This window comes from Phalaenopsis equestris, unplaced genomic scaffold, assembly GCF_001263595.1.
Source record: "Phalaenopsis equestris unplaced genomic scaffold, ASM126359v1 Scaffold000002, whole genome shotgun sequence".
NCBI lineage: Eukaryota > Viridiplantae > Streptophyta > Magnoliopsida > Asparagales > Orchidaceae > Phalaenopsis > Phalaenopsis equestris.
Genome location: NW_018164444.1, coordinates 57,102,996 through 57,123,417, shown reverse-complemented (window position 1 = coordinate 57,123,417; position 20,422 = coordinate 57,102,996). Strand labels below are relative to the sequence as shown.

At 34.3% G+C, this 20,422-nt stretch overlaps 1 protein-coding gene across 12 annotated transcripts in view; it reads right to left on the bottom strand.

Moving 5' to 3' along the window:
* The window catches only part of LOC110037272 (sphingoid long-chain bases kinase 1-like), a 48,493-nt gene that overhangs the window by 14,224 nt on the left and 13,847 nt on the right, over nt 1–20,422 (bottom strand). For all 12 annotated transcript variants that reach the window (XM_020741885.1, XM_020741877.1, XM_020741912.1 and 9 more), the window contains 3 exons: nt 19,275–19,649; nt 2,111–2,204; nt 1,999–2,036 (listed from right to left, as the gene is read on the bottom strand). In XM_020741885.1, coding sequence (XP_020597544.1) covers nt 1,999–2,036; nt 2,111–2,204; nt 19,275–19,649 — 507 coding nt within the window. The remainder of the gene's footprint in view (nt 1–1,998; nt 2,037–2,110; nt 2,205–19,274; nt 19,650–20,422) is intronic.

Genomic DNA, 20,422 nt, shown 5'->3' with positions numbered 1-20,422 from the left:
AGAGTGGCCTGAACCTTCCCGCCCAGTGGTGGAGCTGGTGATATGATGCCGACTGTGAGCTCCTGAAATCTTTTCTGTCGTATATATCCCGTGTTTGGAGCTAGTATCTCAGTACACTCATTTTGTGTCGCCACTAAATCTTGTTCCACTCATACTGCTCTGTTGATAAGAGATCGTATGACCTCGGGTTTTGTTGAAGGGAGTAAGGTGATGCGCTTCCCGTTCTTGGTGAAAGAATGTGTTTCTATATCTGTCTTGTTGAGTCCTCTAGTCAAACTAGCACGGTCGTCCCAATAAATGGTGTCAAGCAACCATGGGAACCATGTCGCACCACACCTGGTCCTGTAGCTAGCCTCCAATTGAAAACTCTACCAAACATCTTTGATTAATTTTAACCCGATTATTCTTTCTCAGCCACATCAATGAATAAAGTTGGGAATGCCCCTGAGTCGCAAGTCCCAATTTTTCTACCATTTATGTTGATGTCATGTTCTTATTGCTACCGCTGTCGATGATAAGACTGCATACATTTTTGTTTACTTTACAACGAGTGTAGAATATATTGTGGCAAAGCCACAACGGATCTCTCGTGTCCTCGGTTTGCCGGATTCGTCGAATCATAAGCACTTCTTCGTCTGGTGGGAGTTGATACTCCTCGCTCTATTCCTCAATTTTCTCCTATTCGCTCATCTCTTCCATAGCGTATTGATCTGTGAGAGTGACTACCCTGCTCATAGGACAGTTGAAGGTTCGGCCGGAGCGCCGCCACCTCCTTGAATACAACTATAGAATAAGGAAAAGAACTCCAAACAGAAGATTTGAAAACAAACACTGCAAGAACCGACTCCCACACACAGAGAACAACAATTTATAGACTCCCACAGGACAAAGGAAACATCTACACAAAAGGAAGGGTGGGGAGGCAAGAAGAATCCAGAAAAATAGCTATTAAAACTTACTATACGAAGGCGGGCACCAAAGAATCATGATCTACCCTCACGCGTCTCCCACGATCACGAGAATTTGCGATCCCGCCTTAGCAATGCATTTCCCGCTTTCGATGCTTCGCGAGTTTTCTACCCCGTGTGCCAAGCATCCCGTTAAGGGTCGCCTTTTAGCGCCCCGCGTCACCAACCCTTGGATAAAAAATTTCAATGTATCTTTTCTTTGTAACTCTATAGATCCAGCTCCCAAGTGGCTCAGCTAACCCTTGAATGATCAGTAAGTGAAAATTATTTTGCTTGGTTATATATTCACGCAATTGTAGTGGTGGATTTGTGGTTATTTCTTTTGAGAGATCTTCAGTGAGTTATCTTGGTTATTTTTGGTTTCTAGTAAATTCCTCTCATATATCTTTGGGTCAAAACCCCTTCTCTAACACTAGTCAGATTTTGTTAACGGGAATTGATTGGTCAAACAAAAGAGATGCCACTAAAATCTCTTCAATAAAACTCCTTTCATTGAGTTTCAACCATTTCCATATGTTCATATCAAACAAACTGTATCCTAATGAATGCACAAAATAAAATATAATTGAATATAGAATCTGAGGCATCAATGAGTTCTAACCACTTCCATTCCCGCACATCAAACAAACAGGTGCCTAATAACTTCATAAAGTATGCTATGATTAAATATTGCATGTGAAACCCCTTTATTAGAACTACGGAGCAGCAAAAAGTTGCTTTCTTGGGATTTCTAACAATGAAATACAGTCCAACCAAAGAAATTAGATTGACATCCGCCAGCCTTTATCACCTCAATTCAGATAAAATTGATAAGTAAAAATATATTCCATGCTATTAATTAGTTTGCGCTTATATGTTTGGTAAGCATAAGGAATAAGAAAAGAATTAAAGAATAAATGGTCAAAAATATTTTAAAGCAATTATACAGAAATGTATAGTTAATGCACGGAAATTAGAAGATGGCACATCAGAGAAGAAAAAGAATCAATCAATCAACCAAGGCCAGAGTAAGAACTTGGGAATGACTAACCTCATTTATAATTCCATCACCGCCCACACATACAATTCCTGTGAAACGATCGTAAGCTAAGCAACACTGGCAAAAACATAATGAAATGCATAAAAGAGCAATTGTGGCCTACCATCAGGACAAGTGTTAATATCAACTGTAGCAGCCAGCTTTCTTGCATGACCTGCAGCAGTTGTTTTAACCACATTCATTTCGAAACCAGCAAGCTGCACTTGTAATCCAATAAAGCAAACAGACAAAGAAAGGTTATAATAATACAGTGAAATTGAATTATCAAATCCAACATTGCAGTTCCGTAAACATTTAATTTATAAAAAAGGCAAAAACTAAAAAAGATAAATTTATAACTAGATAAAAAAAATAGAGTACGTTTAACATTTCATCAAAAATAAAACAAATAAAAAGTGAATTAAGTTTTTGCAAGCTAGTCATTCAAATCAAACCAGTATTACAATGACAAATAAAAAAAAAAAAACAATGAAGAGGATTGTTCCATTAGTCACTGGTGATTGGTTCAATTACAAGACAGAGGTCATAATTATAATAGATATTAAAATTTTGCACACGAAGACACTAAATGGAGGGGATGAGAACCAAGCATCAAATAAATAGCGGGTGTAACGCCCAAAATTTGATAATCAGGTAAAAGTTCAACAAACTTTAAAAGTACCCCAAATTTCGCACTCCTCGGAATTCAATAGAATTATTTTAATAAAATTCTACACTTCAAAAAGATCAGTTTAATATAAAACGCTATATATTAATTTTGAATGGATTGAGATATATAAATTCGGAAATTATAAATCTAATTAACCTAATTAATCCCTTAATTATATCATAATTATGCCTATTCACCGTACCTAGCCGATCTCCTGCACTTTCTCGTGCATGCAATGGTCTGACGAGACCATGTCGCTAAGAGTTAAGGGGAGGGATTATCTTAATATCGGGATTCGCGCCTCTCCCTACCCACATTTCGCTCGCTTGTAGGAGTTAGCATCCTTTGTTAATGTGTTGGGCACGAACAGGGAGGCGAGCGACAGTTCTGGGAACCGCAGTTCATGACGATGGGTTACAAAAATAAATTGATGAGCATGAATCCCTTTTTTACGCTATTCTATACAATAATTTCCTTCCTTTTATTTCCATTTTGATGTTTGCTATAAATTTATGCAATTTTTCGTTTCTAGTAGCCATACCAAGCATCGAACTTTGTCAGAAGCATTGAACTTAGTTTGGAGCTTCTGTGAGGGTTATAGCACGATTTCAGGGAGGAGAAGAGAAGATTGAGGTGACAGGAATAAGAGGGAAGAAGAATGGGCGGTATCGGAAGGTTGGATTATGCCGAGAAGCCCGTTTGACTTATGTTTTGGCAAATGAATTAAATTTTTGGTTAAATCATGAAACAAGCTATGATTCAATGAATTTCTCTACGATGTCTACAATTTCTATGTTCTTTACATGAGGCGGCAAGCTCGAGCAAGAGTGTGGGAACTCGTCGTTGGGCTGCTTCATCTAATCAGATGAAATAATCTCGTGATAACTTAAGAAAAATAATTGTCTAAAGGTTTTCTTATGATTCCACATTTGACATTGATGCAAATAAAATTTCTTACATATTGTGCATGGAAGCATCCATTGAATGTATGAATGTAAGTTAATTTGTTTTAAAATATATGTGATGTTATCCTGTGCTATAATATAGATGATTATGCTTATAAAATCATTGCTTGTAGATATTCATTTCTTATTATTCATGGATCATATATGAAATGTCTGTGATGAATATTTGATATAGGAATAATGATTTAAATGTCACAAGTTATGTTATGGGTATGTTATTACATGAATACTTGCAAGTAAACCATGCAGAGATGTGGTACTCTCGATTCCTAGTGTTCAGATGATGAAGAAATTCTAGAACCATTGTGATCAAAAGGTGACATAACATAGGAAATCATTGGCATCAATGAGGCTATAGATAACTATTATGTTGGGAGAAACTATTATAAATACTTAATATGGTCATTGAGGCAGGGTGACGACCTGTAATATGACAAAACATGAAAATAATTGAGACTTGTATATTTACAGGTGACATTGCTATGAACAGGTATATAATTCTTATGAACATGTTTATGATTACATGTTGATGATTACACATTAATGAATGACATACATATTTTATACAATTTTCATGATTTCTTTTATACTATATGTTTTTCTTTTACATGTGTTATACGATTCTAGCATTTTATGATATGTTTGTTATGTACAAGCATACAGGCATGCATGCTATCTCTTTTTCGTATATAAAATATTTTTTGTCTTGATTATTTCACTGAGCTCGTTGTTGTTCAATCTATGTTGTTTATTTTCAGGAAATATTTTCATAAATATTGTTCAATCGTTGTTGTTCATAGAATTTTTTTTTGCAATGGGCAAGTAGTCGTGTGTGACTTGTATAGATTTTGCATTTATAATTCTGAGAATTTGTACATTCATTTGGGTACGTATTTTATTAATGTTGGATTTAGTAACTTTATATATTTTATATGTTTTGATGATATAATTTTTCACGCTTCTGATTATACGTGAAAATTAATGAATGAAATGTATCAAGTATGTTTACGACGATCTAGTTAGACAAGTTCATCACTGACTAGGTCATAATTCTGCAAGTCAGAATGAGTGTTGGTCAAAATTTAATCTGATTAAATTGTCTGCCTTTGTTGCACCTTAGCCGACCCTTCAAGGGGGGCTACATGGGGTGTGACAAAAAGTGGTATCAGAGCAAAGTTTATTGAATGAAAAGAATGATGAAAATATTTTGGATTTAGAAGTAAGAAGGAGATCAAATATGAATTGATGTATACATATCTATATGTTGATGAATATGAGGTGGGTAACCCATATGACTTAATACATCATATGTGCACGATATAATTATTATACGATAATTTGCATTTGAATAATAACTATTGTCAATGCAGATAAATATGTCTGAATGTGAGTCAGAAAGTACTATGAATCGGTCTCTTAAGCCAAGAGCAGACTAAGAACTAAAAATATTTTGGGCAGAAATAATAATCAAAACAAAACAAATGAAAAAACTAGGGTAACTGAGCTACAAGGCATCATTCAATTGATAGCCTAAGTGGTTAAAAAAATAGCTCTTATTGAAAGATCATCCACTAGTATAGGGTCCAAATCTGAAATTGGGGCAGAAGTTGATCGGCATTTGAAGATCTTTCAGTCTTTTAAGCCACTTGCATTCGAGAGTGTCAGTAACCCTACAGTTGCTAAAGATTACCTATTGAAGATCAGAAAAATCTTGGATTATATGATTTCTCTAAAAAACTGGAGAGTGGTTTTAGCAAAGCAGCATAGAGAAAAATTTCAGCTGACATCTCTTCCATAGATTTAGTCATCTGAATTTATTAAAGTCTTGAAAGAGTGATTTATTCCGCCTTCAGTCAAATTAGTATTAGAAGATAAATTATTCAATCTGACTCAGATGTCCAGATTGGTTATGTAATATGAAACAGAATTTAATTTTTTTTCTAGATATGCACCTCACTATGTTAGTCCCCAGGAAAAATAATATTACAAATTTCTACGTGGCTTTAGAAATCAGTTGAGGTTGGCTTTGGTGTCATTTGAAATTTGTGATTTCTAAGTGCTAATTGAATGAGCCAATCAAATGAAAATGAGTTCAATTTCTCCGGTCAGCATTGGCAACCTCAGACAAGTAAGTGAAAGGATTTTAGCAAGGAAGACAACCCCTAAAGTAAAAAAAATAAAAACAAAAGGTAAGCAGAAGCAGTTGTAATAAAAAGTTAGTTTATGAAAAATGTGGAAAAATACACTTTGGACAGCGTTTGATTGGTTCAAAAAAATACTACAAATATGTACAGTCAAGGCGTATCCAAATGCAATGTCCGTAAAAAAAGAAAAAAGACAGCAGACCACTGATAATTCAAGGACAAGGACAGCACAAAAAATTTTTGAAAGGCGGTCGGTTCAACAAAACTCAATTTTTGAGAAAGTCTTCAGTTCAAGCAAAGGGTGAAATTTCAGAGCGCGGAACTAAGCAACCCGTAAAGCCCAAGTTTTTGAAATTACACCTCGTGAAGCCAAAGAATCTAAAGTTGTTATCGGTGTGTTTTTGCCTCGAGTTCAGTTAGATATTGTTTTATTTGATTCAGGTGCATCACAATCTTTTATTTCTAATAAATTTGTTGTCAGTTTACATGTTGATATTATGCACTTTACTCATACATTGTATGTTATTATACCTTCAGGACGCAGTTTTTTGCAAAAAGAAAATGTGCCATGCATGTTGATATTCATGATAAAAAATTGCAAGCATATTTGATTATCATTCCAATTCATACATTCGATGCCATATTGGGGATGGGATTGGTTGATAAAACATTTTCTACAACTGAATGATGGAAAAGGCGAGTGAAACTCAATTTTCCTAGTGGAAAGTCATTCAATATCCCCTTTATAGAATCCCAAGGAAAATTTTATCAAAACCAAAAAAAAAAAATACAAAGGCAGGCAGGAGGTTCCCTCCACACCCAGAGTCATTCTATATCTTATGTGATCAAAATGCACAATCTTCTTTAATTAGTACAATAAAAGTTGCAAAATATTTGTGAAGAAATGAACTAGTATTACTGACTAAATTAGAAGGCTGAATAAAGATGTGCAAGGATTGAAAAGCATTCCAGTTAATGCAGAATTTTTTGATGCATTTCCTGAAGAATTGCCAAGGCTACTACTAGAACAAGAAGTTGAGTTTGGCATTGATCTACAACTAGGGACGTTTGCAATTTTCAAGTTTCCGTATGGGATGGCTCCAAAAGGAATTTAAAATTTTGAAATGTCAGCTTCAAGGATTGATAAATAAGGGTTTTATCAGGTAGGATTGATAGATAAGGGTTTTATCAGGTCAAGTAATTCGCCTTGGAGTACTCCAATTTTGTTTGTCTAAAAGAAAGACTGATCGATGTGACTGCATCAATTATAGAGAGCTGAACAAAGTGATAATAAAAAACAAATGTCATTTGCCAAAAATTGATGATATATTTGATCAATTAGAGTGTTTTACTGTATTTTTTTCAAATTCACTTGAAATCAAAAAACATCTGGTCAGTGTCAAATAGAAAGTTATAACTAAGAAAGTTTTTGGAACCAGGTTTGATCGTCATGAATTCTTAGTTATATCTTTTGGCTTAACCAATGATCATGTTGAATTTATGAACCTAATGAATCGCATTTTCAAGTCTCATGCGGATCGGTTTGTCATTATTTTTACTGATGATATTCTGATATATTCAAAAACTAACGAAGATCATACTAAGCATCTAAGGATTGTATAGGAGTTGTTAAGACAAAATCAATTATGTGCAAAATTATCGAAATGTGAATTTTGTTTGTGAAGTATTATATTTTTTTAGGCATATTATTGGTGGCCAAAGAATCTCATTGGATCTTCAAAAGGTGAAGGCAATTCTAAAATGACCTACTCTAAAGAATGTTACTGAGGTACGTAGTTTTCTTGGTTTGGTTGAATATTATAGGAGGTGCGTAAAGAGTTTTTCACTGATAGCTATATTGTTGTCCAAGCTGATAAGAAAAGATTTCTAATTTAAGTGGAATGCAGAATGTGGGCAAAATTTTCAATAGTTGAAGAAATATTTGATCGCTGCTCCAGTGTTAGCCATTACGTCAGGTACCAAAAGGGTTCCAAATTTATAGTGATGTGTCGTTGAGAGATTTGGGATGTGTTCTAATGTAAAATAAAAGGGTAATAGCTTATGTATCTAGACAGTTGAAGCCACATGAGAGGAACTATTTGACGCATGACTGAGTTAGTTGTTGTAGTGTTTGCTCTCAATATATGGAGACATTACTTGTATAGTGTGAAATGTGAAGTCTTTACTGATCATTATAGTCTTAAGTACATTTTCACACAAAAAGACTAGAATTTGAAATCGTGAAGATGGTTAGAGTTGATGAAAAATTATGATATGTATATACAACATTGCTCTGGCCGAGAAAATGTAGTAGTTGATGCTTGGAGTCGCATATCTATAAGCAGTGCAAGCTGGATTATTACTTAAGAGCAAGATTTGAAAAAAAAATTGATGTCTTGCGGATGGAAATCAGAAGATCAAGCGATATTCGATATTTGCATTAGTTGGTAGTGCAACCAATTTGATAGATAAAATTATAACAGTTCAGAGAGTTGATAGTGAATATCTGAAACACATCCATTCGAGAAAGAGAGTCGATATAACAATAGATGAAGATGGTGTGAACAAAAACAAGCTAGAGTTATGGATATCTACTGATTTTGATTTGAGACAAGAAGATCTTACATGAAACTCAACATTTATATTACAAAATTAATCCACTAAAATATACAAGGATTTGAAATTGATATTATGGTGGCAAGCTATGAAGAAAGATATTGCTAAATATGTATCTCAATATCAAGTTTGATTACTACAATCACCGTTGATACCTAAATAAAAATGGGAAGAAATTGCTATGAATTTTGTTAGGGGATTTTCTCGATCCAGACAGGAGCATGACAGTATTTGGGTCATTATTGACAAGCTGATAAAGTCAGATCACTTTTTGTCAATCTGACAAACAAATTCAATTGAAAAGTTAGTTAGATTGTATGTCAACGAAATTATCAGATCACACAAAATTCAAAAGTCATCGTTTCTGAAAAACATGAAAGATTCATGTCTACGATGTAAAAAGTTATTCAACAACGTTTAGGTACACAATTATACTTCAGCACTGCATTTCATCCACAAATTGACAAACAATCAGAAAGAAGAATTCAAGTATTGAAAGATCTGTTATGATTTTGTGTTATCAACTCTGGAGGCAGATGAAAATATCATATTTCGATGATCGAGTTCATCTCAGTCTAGTATCAAAATGGCTCATTATGAAACATTGTATGGCAGTAAATGCATAAATCATTGAGTTGAGTCAAAGCGATCGAACGTCAAATATTAGATCCGAAGTTAGTTGATGAAACCACAGAGAAAATCAAATTAAACAGAAACAGATTCAAAGCTACTCAGGATCGATAGCAAAAATATTATGACCCAAAGAAAAAGCAGTAGAATTTGAAATTGGAGATTTCATATTATTGAAAGTTAGGCCAATGAAAAGTGCAGCTAGATTTAGTCAGGGAAGCAAGTTAAGTCTCAGGTACATCGATCTTTTTGAAATTAGAGAAAGATCAGTCAAGTTGCTTACAGGCTAGTGTTACTTGTGGATATACACGTATTCATGACGTGTTTCACATTTTAATGCTGAGAAAATGGGTTTCAAATTCAAAGCACACGATTTCACATGAAGATATTGATGTGCAAGAGAATCTAACTTATATTAAAAAGCCTAAAAGCATTTTAGACACTGATGTCATAAAATTGAGGAACAGACGGATTTTTTTTATAAAAAAAGTGAAAGCACAAACCTAAAAAAGGAAACCGCATGGGAAAAAGAAGAAGAAATGTGATAAAAATATCTCCCTTTAAGTAAAATCAGAAAAGTCAAGGAAGAAATTTTTATTAGGGAGTTGTAATGCCGAAAATTTGAGAATCGGATAAAAGTTCAATAAATTTTAAAAGTATCCTAATTTTCGCACCCCTCAATATTCAACCAAATTATATGTACAAAATTCTACACGCCAAAACAATTGATTCGATATAAAGCATTATATATTAGTTTTGAATGGATTGGGAGATATAAAATTCGGAAATTACAAGTTTAATTAACCTAATCAATCCCTTAATTATATCCTAATTATGCCTATTCATTGCAGTTAACCGATCGCCCACACTTACTCGTGCAAGCAATGGTCAAATGAGAACATGCGGCTGAGAGTTAAGAGGGAATTATTCTAACATCAAGACTCCATGCCTCTCCCACACTACATTTCGCTCGCCTATAGGAGTCCAGCGACTTGTGCTACAGTATTGGGCGTTAACAGAGAGGTGAGTGGTGGCCCTGGGAGCCGCAATTCCCGACGATGAGTCCAAGAAGAAATTGGTGAGTATGAATCTTATTATAAACATTCATTTCCTTCTTATTTCTGTTTTGACGTTTTCATCATTTTCGGTGGTCGTAGCAGGCGCCGAATTTTTGTTGGAAGTGTCGAACTTGGTTTGCAAACTTCTGTAAGAGTCATTAGCACAATTTCAGAGAGGGGAGGGGAAGATTAAGTGATAGGAATAAGAGGAAAAAAGAATAGATGTTCAAGCCGTGATAAAATTTTGGAGAACGTTGTGATCACACGTTGATATAACGTAGGAAATTATTGGTATCAGAGGGGAACTATTGATAATTGTTATGTTGAGACGGGGGCAACCTTTATAAATAGTTAATATGGCTTTTGGGATAATGTGAGGACCCAAACTCTATCCAACTTCCTTGATGATGGTATTTTGTCCATTACAAAATATAAACACTCAAATACGTTCAATGGGAGGATTTCACTATTATTTTTTTCAACATTTGACAATGAGACTTTCAATCCAACACTGTCGAGGGCATTTTGCCGATCAATTGAGGAGCTGTAAAAATTGCTTGCCCTCACAAGTACTTGGAGACATTCATCACAATCATGTTTCAGACAACCTCTAAAAGATATAAATTGCTTTGTGACTTTGTTTTGTGTATGTATGTATGGATGTGGTTTGATGTTGTACCCATTGGGCTGATAAGTATTCCTTGGATGCCTTGGTATACTCCGCTCATTATCAAATCTCAATACCTTTACAACTGCGCCATATTGAGTCTGGGTTGCCTTGTGGAAATCATTAAAGAAAATAACACATCATTCTTGTTTTTCATCAGATAAAGCAAAGTAACACGAGAAAACAATCATAAATTTCACAAAATATTGATAATCATTCATTGAACTCGTAGAACAAAGCCCCCAAACATCAGAATGTATCAAATCAAACCCACAAGAACTCCTATTCTCATAACTGATATAAGAGCTCCTAATAATCTTGTCAAAGTCACAAGCATCTCATATAAGTTTTTGTTTATTTTTCTTTTCATATAAAGACAATACAAACGACTCAGTAAACTAAAACAAGAGTGTCTTATGGGTATGTGACATAGCAATAACACATCCCCCGCAGATCCCCGTACTTCAGCAACGTCTACCATGAATGTCAAAGTTGAGTCAATCCCCTCTCTATCTAAGTATAAAAGTCCACTATGTCACGTTCCAATCCCAAGTGTCTAGGCGGCTATCCCTTACTCTTGAAAGATAACCTTTGGAATATTAAATGAAACAAGACATTTTAGTTGGAGAATAATACCAATAGATAGAAGTTCATTTCAAAGGAATGAGCATGCAAAAAATAGAACAAACTCATAAAATCGGTACACCTCCCTGTACCGTTACTAACTAGAGGTTGTGTTGTGTCATCAACAGTCTGGATGCTCTTTGAAATTGTTAGGTGAACATAAGAAAAAAACTCTCTAATAGTACATATCACATGTTGAGATGCACCAAAATCTTTGTGATAGAAAGAGCAACAAGAACATGTGTATCATGAGCATCTTTGTCAAAGTGAGTATAAGTAGCAATGTTATCCCTTGATGATGATGAGGTGAATGCATTCAGGTTCATAACTGTTGTTTTCAGCTTCCTCTTCAACGCCTCCAAAAACTCATGAACCTCATCGGTAAAGACCACACCAGTCTCTCTCTCGACTTCTGTTACCATCAAATTTGTCTGGTTCGCCTGTTCGACGACCGCGACCACCTGTCTCTCTCTCCTTAAGTGGCCTACTTCACCGCAGTAGTAGCACTTGCAAATCCCCCCTAAACATCTGTCATACCTGAGCTCGAGGCAATCAAAGTTGACCACGTACTTGGAAGTTCACTCTGCTCAGAGTGTTATTGATTAAAGTGACTCTCTTTCTATATCATCATAGTGATGGCCTCATCCAGTGATAAGATCGTCACCTAGGCTAGGAAAACTGATCTCCTCTAATCAAAGGACGGGTTTAAATGAGACAGAAGTTGCATAGTCCTCATTTGTGCAAAGATCTCCCCCTTCTTGCTCCCTAGATCACCACAGCTCAACATAAGTGATAAGTGATCAAAATCTACCCACAGCCACTCCAAATCTATGGAGTGCTCCTGAATTGATATATTATGTTGTCCCACTATCTTTATCCTAAGCTGAATCTGGAACACCCTCATATGATTCTCAGCCCCAACATAGATCCTCTTCAGCTTTGCCCAAATGTCTCTCACCTTTTAAATTTCATCTACTAAGGCAATTAACGGAACCAAAAATTCATGTTATGATGGTCTATGTTTAAAGCAAACAAAAAAATCATATTGTGATATTAGGTTTCATGCATAAAATCATGATATTTCAAATATAAGTTGTGGCATGGTGTGTTTGGTGGAAAGCATGTTTATGATGTGCAGTTTGCAAACATGTACTTACACGCATGAGGCTGATTATTCTCACAAGTTAGGTAGTTAGAGAAAGATTTGTAGGGTTTACATAATTATGATATGTTAATATATAAATTTGAACAATCAAAAACAACTATTTTCATTAAAATTTATATAAATTTAAAAGTTCCATAACTAACCATATCTATAAAATTTATAAAAAATTTAAAAGTACTCTAAATTTACTATTTCTATAAAATTTTATACAAATTTAAATGTGTTTTAAATTAACTATTCTTAAATATTTATATAAATTTAAGTTTGTTCTAAAAAGAATTTATCTTCATATAATTTTAAGTGAGTTCTAAAAAAGGAGTGAATAATATAATAAAAATTTATGTGTGCTCTAACTTCAAAATATCAACGAAAGTTTATTTTCTTGAAGTTTAAAATGATTCAACTTTAAGTTTTTAAAGGTAGAATAAATCTCTAAATAAATAAAGATAATCTTCTAAATCTAAACAAAATATTTTCAAAACCTAAATAAAAATATTTTCAGAAAAAAAAAAAAAACTTAAATAAATTTTTTAAAAGACAAAACTTAAATAATTGTTTTTCAAGAGAAAACCTAATAATTTAAAAAAAACTTAAAAATTTTATTTCAAGATAACATCTAAATAAGAATATTTTCAAAACAAAAGATAAATAATTTTTTTTCAAAATAAAATCTAAATAAAACTATTTTCAAAATGAAACCCCGATAAAACTTTTTGAAAACCAAACTTGAAAAAAACCTTCTCAATATAAAGCTTTTTTTCCAAAACAAAACTCAAATAAAAGCTTTTCTAAATGAATTTTTCAAAACAAAACTTAAATAAAATCTTTTCAAAATAAAACTTAAATATAATATTTTCAAAATAAAACATTTTCAAAACAAAACTTAAATAAGTTTTTTTCAAAAATAAAACCTTTTCAACAAACCTAAACACACAACAAAACCTAAATAATTTTTTTTTCCAAAACAAAACTTAAATAAATTATTTTCAAAAGCAAAACTTAAATAAAATTTTTCAAAATAGAACTTGAATACAAAACAAAATTTAAGCCATTCTTTTTTCAAAAAATAGTTCAAGTAAAACATTTTCTAAACAATACTTCAGTATAACTTTTTCTCAACTAAAACATAAATATTTAATTTTCAAAATTAAAAGAAACCTAAACAAAACGTTTTTAAAATAGAACCTAAATAATTCTTTTTTCAAAACTGAAATAAAACAATCTAAGTGAATTTTTTTAAAACAAAAGTAGGACATTTTTTCAAACTAAATAAATATGAATAAAACCTATATAAAAATAAAATGAAAAAAAAATTTCAAACCTAAATAAATCTTTTTCAAACTAAAGCAAACATTTTGATCTTCAAAGCCTCCATCATCTCACCATATACATAGATTTCCATACAAACTAAACATATTTGCAAATCATCCTCATAAATAAGTAACTTATATAAGATTTGACATATTTATATGTTTAGCTCACAAACGAACATATTTTCGTTCAAAAACATGTGATTTATAAGTTTCACACCAAAATATATAAGTTTGGAGCAATTTAATACTTAACAGATTTTTTTCTTAATTAATTTGCATGCTCAATAGCATCTTTGTGTGATAAAAATATTTACACACACACACATATATATATATAAATATTGAAAAAAACCCGAGGGCAAATATATTAATACGGAAAAGATACAAAAATATTGTATGAGAATTGTATGAGATGATGTATGAGATGACCTAAAAGAAAGCCCAACTCACACAATACAACACACACAAAATTCAAATAAAACAAAGATACATAAAGGTAAAAAATCAAAACGCCATAAAAGTGCGCAAAAGTGTTACAGCCGTCCCACTTTAGTTCTCCCTTTGCCTCTAGTCCTCGAAAGTGAGCCGGTTAACAAATTGCTAAGGTGAGTACCATTGTCCGTAGTAACCAACATATCATCCATCAGATTCTGAGCTCAAGTAGATCTTTATTCTTCTTCTTCCTTCTGGATGTGTAGAACAGTCATTCCTCATCCGATGATTGACTCATCTGATCAGTAGATTTGTCCAAAAGTGGTCGGACAGGTGTAGGCTGTTGCACATCATGATCCCATGAGTCTGAGTACCATTAACAGCTTGCTCAACCTGATGAGGCGGTAGTGAAGCAATAAAGTATTGTCACCTACATTATCGGTGATAAGTTCTAGGGCATGTGGGGTCTGAAGAATCACCCTCTCCCCCACGATAGGAGGTTCCAAATACAGGGGAGCTACAACTGGGGACTGAATGGTTGTCATATTTCCTGCGAGAATAGTGACGTCTTCCGGGATATCCTTTTGGTGATCAATAATGTCAAGGATGAGATGAAATCGCTGACAGAGCACTGTGTTTTTTTTGTCTTTGGGGTGTAAATGATGGCATTGAGAACTGGAGTGGTCGAACATACGACAGTTTGAACAATAAGAAGGAAAAAGCTCAATCACTACATTTTGCCAATATCCATGATGCTATGTGCCCAACTAAATTTCCTCATAGGCGGGTGAAGTGATGTTTCTTTCAACAAGTACTCTGACTTTAGATGAACGAGAAAGATTAAAAGTAGGAATGTCTGTTTTGAGTGGCTTACCATAAGCTAAGGCAATAGAGTACAACACTTTTTGAGTAAAATAATGAAATTTCAGACCAGGGAGGCAAATCCAAACTGGAATGATTGGTGGTTCCGTCTGTGGGTCAAAATCCACAGACCATTTCAGAATCTTCATTGCTCTGTTATCAATCCAGATTATCTTTCTAGCAAATAAGCGTGTGTAATCTTCTTCATTATTTAGTTATATAAGAATATGATTTCCATCTAATAGTCCAAATTTTCTCCCCAAAAAGGTGCATAAGCTCAAATTCCTTATGAATCAACTCCATTTTGGGATGGTCATACAGAAATTTTCCGACCAAATTCAATCGACGGAAGGAAGCAAATTGAATACATTCAGCTTCTGTAAAAATTATGACAGGCTTCCTATTCTTCCTACCGGGTTTCTTGATGTCCTCCGCCCACACAAATGAAGGAGAGAAAGAGCATGATTTAAGTGTATTTGAGGCGTAGACGCCCACAAGTGCAGCAGCATAAGATCTGTCTGAAGTCATTCCAAATAGATGGAGGTGTAGCGTAGCAGAGCAGAGAGCAAATTGGAAGGAGCGGAAACCCCAAACAGGGAGCGACGAAGCTCCTGCGATCTCAGCTTGAGGGACAAATTGGAAGGAGCGGACACCCGGAAGAGGGAACGAGAGCGAAAACGAAGCCCTTGCGGTCTCAGAGCAAATTGAAAGGAGCGGAAACCCGAAACGAGCAGGAGCGGCGAAGTCCCGGCGATTTCAGCTCGAGCCCGAGGACGAGAAGCGACTATTGGAAGGAGCGGGAGGGAGCCTGACGCATCCGACGCACAAGTAGAGACGATTCGATCGACAAAGTCGATGACGCACGAGCAACAGACGAGGACACACGTCAACAATGGCGAGAGAGTTTGATCGACGAAGAGAAGCATTGGAGTAATAACCAGGGATCGCCATGGCGAAACCCTTATATATATATATATCAAAACTACCTTTTTCATGTGTGAAAGTAAAATTTTAAAAATTAAGCATTTATATGAAACTTAATAATGAAAAATGTAAGCATTGAATGGCTTATATATGAGAATTTTCGGACATGTGAGCTTCAAACAGTAAACCAACGCTAGAAGTCGAAATAATGAGGAAAACTAACAGAACACCAACTAAGAATAGAAAACTGAATGCAAAACTCTAAACATAGAATACTCTGATTTTTATGTTGACTGACTATTTAGAAGTTGAACCAAACCATGAATTAAATATAAAAACACAAAATAAACCTAAAATTCACCAACTTAAATAATAGAAATTACCCCTAGGTAGGTCAATTGTGAACCCTAGAAACATAGAAACAAAATTCAGGACCACACTCACTCAAATAGTCCAGTCTAGAAGCCAAGTTTAGTTTATTAGGTACCCCTAGTTAACTTTAAGTACTAGGACATATAAAATAAATAATATTTACCCCCTTAGATTATATAGGTGCTTTAGAATGAAGTAGCTCAGGTTTACTGACAAATGCACCTCAAACCACCTAATCATAAGAGGATCTATGGTCGTCATCGCAATGATATTAAGGGCCCGTTTGAGGTAGCTTATAAGTGCGGACGACGTTTTCAAAACGTCGTCGTATTGTTTGGTTCGCTCATTTCGCCAGCTTATATGAAATTGTATTTGGGTTTTTACACAAAATGCAGGTCGCAGACCGAATTCCAAGGCCCGCCCGCGGGCCGCGTTTCAGGATAAGCAGTTTATCCGAAACACACAAGCTGCCCCAAACGCACCCTAAGTGAAGACCTCTGATTGTCTCGTTAGTTGATAGTCTAAGGATGTCAATGAACTCGAGATGATGAAAAGTCATGGGCATCTTGACCAAAGGATTTATGCTCATAAATTAAGTTAGACCACATACTTAATCTGCTTATAGAGTCTATGCTTATTATAGGATTATGGCTCTACTTCCATCTAGAAATTTTTCTGTTCAATCTTGTCCCTTAGTCTAGGCTTTAAATTCAATCAAGCATTCAACTTCAATCAAACTTTCAGGTTCAATCAAACGTTCAAATCAATCAAGTTTTTCAAACAAATCTAACCTTTAAATCAAAACCTAACCTTTTCAACAATCTTACAATTTTTATCCACAAGGTATACTTTCTTCTAGAGTTGGTTAACCATTTTTCGGGTTCTTGCCAATGACACATCGCCATCAACCTATAAGTCTCAACCATTGAGCTCCAAGAACAAATCTTTTCAAACCTTGAATCTATCAATTTAAAGTCCTTAAACATCAATATTGAATACACCAATCTTGTAATCCTACACAATATGATGCAATACTTTAATCGAGAGTATAATCAGAAGTCCACAATTCTTGAATGCAAGTAACTATAAAGGCTTACTCTTGTAAGGATGGCAAGCCGCAGAATAAATAAAATAAATCTTATACACGAAAGGTAGAAGAAAAATCTTTAGTTATGCAAACACAAATTTCAAAAAAAAATTTCATTCGAATGATTAGATCCATTTAAAGATAATATTTATATCTCTCGGGATAGTGTAGTGTATTATTCTATGCTTAATGACAAAGATAATATTTATATCTCTCGGGATAGTGTATTATTCTATGCTTAATGAAAAAAAAAAAATAAAATGAGTTTCAAATTTCTTATCTAAGCCACAAAACCTTTCCTTCTCACTGTATTTCCCGATTTTTGTGCCCAAAGCATGAAGAGCTTGGACGAGCTCCCTCGGATGCATAAATTGCCACACGATAGGGGAAAAATTGCACATAGCTTTCCTCTTCTCCTCTTCGTTCGGTTAGGGCATGATTCTCTTCTACTGGAGCTAGCAAATGCTCAATTGCATTTAATTGAGCACTTCTCAAGTGCGGAAATAGTTTCTACAAGTTGTTCCCTACTTTCAAAGCTCGCAGACACTCTATTTGAACGTCTATACATGCGGGAATGGCTCTTGTGAGTCGCTACCTGTTTTGGGAGCTGACTTCCTCCTTTCTTTTCTTCTATTTGGGTTTGTTGATGATGCACCAGGAAGCTCTTGAACCGCTTAAGCTTTTCAGGCATGTGGAACTTGCACGGGGCTCGGTCTTGTCTCATGCTAACATAGAATGGAGAAAATGAGAGAACAAACTCTAGGTTAAGGCTCTCAAGGGTGGTGAGGTGTCTCTCATACTACATTTGTGAAGTAAGTGTCGTAAATGCGTAATATCAATTTTTTTATGATTAACTTAATTAAAAAGTATTACTACCCCATAGAAGAAAAACCTATCAGAACCAAAGGACTTTGTAATGCCCGACAAGGGAATGCTAAAAGACCCATCTTCTCCACATTATAATTACTATTCCGTTGCTGTCTTTTCTTGTCTCCACTATATTTGTCCCCACTTCTCCTTCACGATTCACCTAATTACAAGTAACCACATTAGTCTAAGTTTATATAACTCTTGAAAAGCTCAATTCAGCCTCAGCGGTAAGTTCCCAGAAAACTTTCATAAGAGATCAGGAATAATGTTTAAAGAATGTGTTGACTCAAGATCAATAAATGAAGATATCATACGCTACAACTAGATATATAAATGTTTAATTCTATCCCCAAGTAGGATGTTATATTGTTGAGCTATGCAAGAATAATTCAACAGATAAGATCTTTGAAACATAACTGAATCAATGTTTTCCATTGCACAAGCAAACAGAACTTGTGGTTGAAGTAGGACAGCCCAAGCATAAATCATAAAAACTGTCAAAGAAAACAGTCAAACATAATAGGTGGTAAAAGGGTAGGAGGATTCATGCAATGGATATCTCTAAGAGCCAAAACTACACAAAAATAACCATAATAAATAAATCTTTAAAATTTCCAATAAAAAACGTGTATCTATTGAGAAAAAACCAGATTTTAATAAAGTTTAGTAAATACTTTCCCTTCATAGGAATAGCCCAGCAAAGAATCTAAACTACGATGTAAGAGATTTCATCTAACCTGTGTAATAAATGTTTATAACCTGTATTTTGAAAAATATGCACAAAATAGAAGAGAAATTTCAGTTCGCCATAATAATAAATGGATCATGAATTTTAGCTGCTTACACATCAAAATATATATAAATAACATAACTTCTTAAGCTTAACACACCTCAAATATCGGTTGCACTTTTCCATAAAAAACTTTGCTAGAACGGCCATGACCAGAACGTGGATTAAGAATCACAAATATTCTGGGTGGGCTTTTACATTTTATATATGGTTCATCAAACAAAGGAATGCTTGCAACCAAATCCTTCGCTGACTTCTTTCTAGACGAATTCATAGGATGAGGTGAGCATTTAACAAAAATCTGCAGGTCTGCAAACCGAGAAACCCATTGAATGGCTTCTTCTGAACTAGATGCCAAGAAGCAAAAGTCCTTTCGGCATCTCTTTGGCTTAAGAATACATGAAAGCCCACCAGATCTTTTTCTAAGAGGATATGCATGCACATTAAAATATCGCAAACCAGTATTGTATGATACCTGCGAGAATTACTAAATCAACATTTGTTAGAACCTGCTTGATTAAATAAAGGGGCAACTTCAATATTACCCACTGAAAAACAATAAATGATGTAGAATGATCCACACTATCAATGAAATATCATCAGTTTATTAATAAATCCTAACGAGATGAAGACAACCAATCTAGTTGTTGCTTTCAAAGCATTAGTACAATCAATTCTCATTGGGATGAGAACAAGCAGTAATGCAAAGACTCTTTTTAGATTTATCAAAATTTATTGCTTTAGAAGCACCAATAGGGCTTTGAGCAACAGATTATAATGCAAGGCAAGATGTTTATTTTCAATTATCAATATTGAGTCATATTTGTGTCAAAATAATCATATTTTATGCCGCTAGTTCACATTTGCCAATTTGGATTTTTTCAATATTTTATTTTTAGTAGGGTTAGAAAGTGCGTGAATTTATGGCTACAATTAACAATTCCGATCAGACTGTAATCATATGGTTGATAATGCAATAAAAATAAGTATTTCTTTCGGAAACCCATCAATGATTTGATTCCTCCCTTCCTAGTTTCTTCATACTTTCTCTCCCAGCATCATGTTTCTGTTCCTTTAAAGCATTCTTTATTCAAATCTTCTCAATCCACTTCTCTTCATTTACTTTATTCTCTACACCTAATTATTCCCTTCTTAATAATCAATATATCAAACGTCCACCACAATATCTGCTTTTTTTATCACATTTCATCATAATGCACTAAAGAGCAAAAATATAAAAACTGGAAT